General features: G+C 36.9%; 1 protein-coding gene across 1 annotated transcript in view; it reads left to right on the plus strand.

The window, feature by feature from the left end:
- MCM3AP (minichromosome maintenance complex component 3 associated protein) overlaps positions 1-5608 on the plus strand; it is an 80631-nt gene extending 75023 nt beyond the window's left edge. Inside the window, exons 27-29 of the mRNA XM_032214627.1 lie at positions 1249-1443; positions 2964-3114; positions 4881-5608. Coding sequence (XP_032070518.1) covers positions 1249-1443; positions 2964-3114; positions 4881-5021 — 487 coding nt within the window. The 3' untranslated portion in view covers positions 5022-5608. The remainder of the gene's footprint in view (positions 1-1248; positions 1444-2963; positions 3115-4880) is intronic.
- The last annotated feature ends 392 nt before the right edge of the window (positions 5609-6000 follow it).

Raw genomic sequence — 6000 nt, forward strand, 5'->3', positions numbered from 1 at the left:
GAAATATGGCACCTTCGCATCAATCAATACTTCATTACAGACTTCCAACATTGTTGGACCTAGAGTATCTTGTAAACATTTTTAAAATTCTGCCGGCAGCTCATCTGGTCCTGACGTTTTACTTTTCTTTTTTCTCTTAATCGCTTCTAACAGTTCCATCATTGATATTTGTTCATTTAACATATCTTTTACTTTTTCTGGTACTTTTGGTAGTTCTGCTTTTTCAAAATATTCTTTAATTTTCTCTTCTGAAACTTTCTCTTGCTCATAATAATCTTAAATTATTATTTTTTTATCCTCATTTTGGTAGTGTAAAGTTCCTTTCCCATCTCATGGCCTCAAAGAAAATGCACTGCCATATTTTTATGTTGCCTTTCTATTTCTGGCTTCACGTTGGGTATTTATGATTTATTATTGGTTGGTTGCTTTAATGCTACAACTCAGTTTCGAGAGAAAGAAGTTGGATTAAATGAAGAACCAACATAAGGAAGTGTTGTAATGTTTAACTTAACGGTAATAATTTAATAGAATTTCTCTCTTGAAAGCCAGGATGCTTGCAAATATACTGGTGATAATTAAGGAAGATTCTTACTTTCCTGTTCTCTCACTTAGGGATTTGGGGAAGAATTGGTATGTTTATCATTTTAAATAGGCTGCTGCTTTTTATGTTGCAAGACAATAAAAACCTATCTGTACTGAATATATTGCTGTGTTTGTGATGTACAAACATACTAAAATGTTTCAATATGCTCATGTAATACTTGTTACCTATTTGTTTTTAGGTGCAATTCAAAGGGCCAATTGTTACCTATAAAGCCGTACATGGCAGTTGGCCTGGTTACTTGTGGGACTGCCGGTCTCTCATAGTATCTGCCCAGCCAATTCAATTAAACAACCCCAGAAGTATGCCTTTTTTGTAGCAGCACTTGCCCTCTGGAATGAGGTTTCCCTTGGCTGCCCCCTCCCCCTCCTACCAGTGTTTCCAAGGGCCTTAAAAACCTGGCTCTTCATCCAGTCGTTTGGTAGTGTGTGTGAAGCCTTCTTGGATTGCATGGGTGGATTGGTTTCTTTTTCCTTCCCTCTGGTATTCATAATCCTTGCCATCATTTATTATTTTACTTTCATCTCTCTCTCCTTTTAAATATTTTTACTTGTGAGCTACCCAGGGTCTTTGGGAATTGGATGGCATACACAGTTTAATAGTAATAATAATAGCAGCAACAACAGCCATGTTTTCCTGTCTTCTAGGTCTAAATTAAAGACTACTGGAAAACTGTATTCCCCTTTATTATCTCCAACTGAACATTGTGTCAGCAAAGAAATTAAAAAGAACGAGGAACTCAATTTTTCTGGTAGAGATCTCACACAGGCAGTTTCAGAAGTAGATCTTCTGCCAGAATGCCTGTCTGCTAAGCTACAGTTGGAGAAAGTAGAGAGCAAGAGGTAAGATTTCTCTCTTTCTTTATAAATGTTGAGAAGTGCTAAGAATGGGAATATGAATGGGTAGAAAGAACAGAAAAAACATAAAATGATGGGATTCAATATTCATTCATTTAGTTCTAGTTCTGATATTCTAGTCACTTAGAGTTGGGAGGCAGCAAATGTTATCAATAAATAAATAACATTAGGAATGTTATCTATTGATTGGAATAAGAGAAGAATAATATGGAAGGAAGATGGAAAGTTGAGAAAGATGATAAAGGAGAAAATGTATATTATAAAATTGTGAAAAGGTTCCCACAAATAGCCTATGCTGACTGTGTGGGATATGTTGGATTAAATGGAGTGGTTATAATATGCAAAATAGAAAGTGAAATAAAATAGGGATTTTGTTTTAAATTCTGTGCAAGAGCATTATCTCAATCCATTAGGTATTGGAACTAGTACCCCAACCTAGGGGATATGGCCAGAGGAGAAACAAATCACAGGCTCAATTACTTAGAATTGAGGACTGTAATACATATGTTGAACTTGTCTTTGATCAGCAGTCATATATTTATCATGATAAGGTATTGCCAGACAAAAGACTGCATATTTTTCAGTTTTTTAAAATAGTAGGTTCAGCCCATGATGAAATGATGAAAGGTATTTTACTGAATAAATGTTGAGAGTTACAGAGAAAGAGAAAGAAAGTTATACCAATCTGCATTTTTCAGATTATCAGATACCCAACAAATGGTAATATATGTACACCTGGAACTGACATCTAGTTACATAGCACCTTCTAGAACAGAGGCCTGCAACCTTAAACACTCAAGAGCCATTTGGACTCGTTTCCCACAGAAAAAAACAAAAACAGGGAGCCACAAAACCTGGGTGGGCATGGCCAACAATGTCACACACACCCCATCACATGGACACTGCCCACAGCCACACCTACTCAGGATTTGTGCCCCCGGAGTTGTCTGTGGGAAATGGGTCTCTTTCTCTATTTTTCTCTTTTTCCTCTCTCTCTTTCTTTTGTTCCTTTTCTTTGCTTTCTCTCCCTTCTCTCTCTCATGTTTCTTTTTCCTTTCTCTCATTTTCTCTCTCCCCTCTCTCCCCCCCTCTCCCTCCCTCCCTCCCTCTTTCTCTCTCTGGGCTGGCTGAGCGAGCACGAGCTGCGAGCTGCGGTGACAGTGGCGGCTTCCCCAAAGATGACTCTCCTCCTCCTCTTCATGCGACCCCCTGGCCGACTGTTGTGGAGCTGGGAGGGTGCGCACAAGCGGGGATTCAGGGAGCTCCCTGCGCAGCTCGTTCTTGCTTCTCAGCTTTGCGCCTGTCCCCCTTTCCTTCGTACTCTCCTCCCGGATGCCATTCCACCTTGCCAGCCCTCTTATTAGCAAGGTTGGTGTTGGCCACAGCCAGGTTGGGCCAGTGGGATGATGATGATGGTTTATATTCATTATTAATGTTTTTGAACCTCTGTTGAACTGTCATGGGAAATAAATGTTTGTTTATGTGTTTCATTTTCTTTTGTCTAGATTTGATGAACAACTGCAGCAGTTATTAGTTGAAGATTCTGAGACACTTCAGGACACCTTGCCTCTGCCTCTTTATCTTCCTGAATCTCTAATATCTATGCCCCAGATTATTCAGCCATTCACCAGAATTCCAAAATCAAGAAGTCCAGAGGTAACATATAAATTAAAATATAATGGTGGTGGGCTGTAATATTAGACTTTCTGTTCACTTCCCTTGACCACTCTCTTCCTATTTTGAGAATTGGTGCAAGTCAGTTACAGAAAGGAGCCAGAAACAATAACACTAATTTATGTCCAGTTTGTTAGGTATCTCAAGCAAACTGTAAACCTGGCACTTTTATTGCAGTGGAACTGCTATGATTAGGCCTTGTATTGTGGCTGCATCAAAGCCACCAGATTTGAGTTATATATTACCTGTAATAGCAATCTCAAACCTCAGTGAAGCTGAGTATTCAATCCATAGTGCTGTCCTTGTCCATTAATGCTCAATGGTTGACTTAGTTGGGAAAGATGTGGGACTATAACTCAGGCAGAATCAGCATAATATAAAACCATATAAAATTGTGGCACGATTCAAGCATACTTCTATATTCTAGAAATAGAATTGCTATTTTTTATGATAGCTTATATTATATAGTAGTCAGCACATCCACAGGCAGTAAAATGTCAAGATAGCAATAGCATCATAACAATTTATGTCCCACCCCTTTTGTATAACACATAAAATGGATAGGGCTTTAATAATGCTGCCACAATAACATTTAATCTTTTTGACCTCACCAATCATAGTCATTTTTAACATATTTCTCTAATCCAAATATGATTTATTTTGGGCATTCAATTGAGCTCAGTATCCAGTTAAAATCTTACTTTGGCATTACATTAATACAAGGTATGGCAATGTGTAAAAAAGGTATTGTTGACTCAAATGCTGGCATTCTCTACTTCTTAGGGTCCATCTCCCCCCCCCCTCATTTTTTGGTTAATGAATATATTTTTCCTTTTAATATAATGCTTAGGTCTTGATGCATTGTATTCTTTCATGCAGATTTCATTGAACTAATATTTATGTAATATTAATGAACATTCTATTATTTAATCAATATCACTATAACATAAATCAATATTAATAGCTTTTTCAAATAGAATGATTCTGGCAAAAGAAATCAAATACCAGTAGTAATAGGCACCTTGAGTGCATTCTCAAAACAATTGGAACATTATTTGAACACTATTGACATCAACAAAATCATAATCAGTCAATGGAAAAAGGCAGCTTTACTTCCTGTGGCAATACCTTTAACACCATCAAGCATTCCCTTCTGCCTATCCCAGGCCCTTGGAAAGGACTCTGTAAGTGGATGAAAATGCCAAATCCACTCTTAATAACTGGTTAATCATGCAACCAATTATAATAACATCCTGCAAGAATAGATTTAATATTATTAAATGACAATCTGTCTATTCCAAATTCTTGTGAAGGACTTGCCAAATATGATTATGTAACCCAGTGGTTCCCAAACTTGGCAACTTTAAGACTTGTGGACTTCAACTCCCAGAATTCTCCAGCCAGCAGAGCAGAATTCTGGGAGTTGAAGTCCACAAGTCTTAAAGTTGCCAAGTTTGGGAACCACTGATGTAACCAACCATAATCAGAGAACAAACTGTTGATTTAGGATTCCTGTTTCCTCAGTTCTATGTTTTCTGTGCTGAAAATAGCTTTTTCTTACATATGTTTGAATGTAAAAAGTACTCAGCATGTTTGGGAATATTAGAATTAACTGGGTTGATCCAACATATATAACTCAGGTTTCTTACAACCATTATATCCTATTCAAGTCTCTAGGTATTTGTCACTTTTCATTACTGCTTATCTACTTTGATTTTGAAAATGGTTTATGCTTCTCTCCTATTCAGGTTGGGACGGAAAGGAGAGACATAGATTCCTCTTTATTTGGCAGACTGACATTGCTGAAACAACTGATTAAAGTTAATAAAGAAGAAGAAACAGCTTGTGAATTCCACATGTCTGCTTTGCTAGACATGGTAGATGCTTGATCAGCATTTCCTTAAACTAGAACAAGAGAGCTGACGATGTATGACATCAGACATGAATAACGAGAGTTTGCTTGAAAAAAGCCACGATAGATGGATGACTGTCTGATAATTCTTGCACAGGCAATACTTCCTTGATGAAGTTGAACGCATCTCTTGCTCTTTGACCTGGTTATTTTAGTATATATGTATACCTGGGAATGTTCCATTAATCTGAATAGTATTTATTCCTATGACAGCCAATTGTTATTTTTTATGAATTGTGCTCCTCTTTTTCTGCTTTACAATTCAGAATGAAGTTCTTATTTCCAGTCTACATTACAAATCATATTTTCAAGTTCTGGATTTTATCTGGAACTCTACTGTAAAAAGTGGAACATTCTTTGCATGATGCATTTTATGGGAATTTTATTTTATAGAACTTATATTAAACAACTTCTAATGATTACTTTTTACATAGTCATAGTTTCTATGTAAGAATTAACTGCATCCTGTAAATTGTATATTGCTACCTTATGGACATGTAATGTGTGCTATGTAGGCAAAGGCTTGAATTCTAAGAAAAGTTAATATAAAGAAGTTCATGGACAGAGCATTTCCTGTTTCTTTGCCTAGGATTTGGGAAAGGGTTTTTTGGATAATGTGGAATGCAGCAGAAGAGGAGGATAAAAACGTTCTTTGAATTTCCTTAAGTTCCCTCATATTTATTTATTTATTTATTTATTTATTTATTTATTTATTTATTTATTTATTTATTTATTTATTAGACTTATATACCGCTTCATAGAGCTTTCAGCCCTCTCTAAGCAGTTTACATATTTTTAGCAAATTGAGTCAGCAAATTGCCCCCACAGTCTGGGTCCTCATTTCACCCACCTCGGAAGGATGGAAGGCTGAGTCAACCTTGAGCCGGTGAGATTTGAACCGCTGAACTGCAGATAACAGTCAGCTGAAGTGGCCTGCAGTACTGCACCCTAACCAC

This window comes from Thamnophis elegans, chromosome 3, assembly GCF_009769535.1.
Source record: "Thamnophis elegans isolate rThaEle1 chromosome 3, rThaEle1.pri, whole genome shotgun sequence".
NCBI lineage: Eukaryota > Metazoa > Chordata > Lepidosauria > Squamata > Colubridae > Thamnophis > Thamnophis elegans.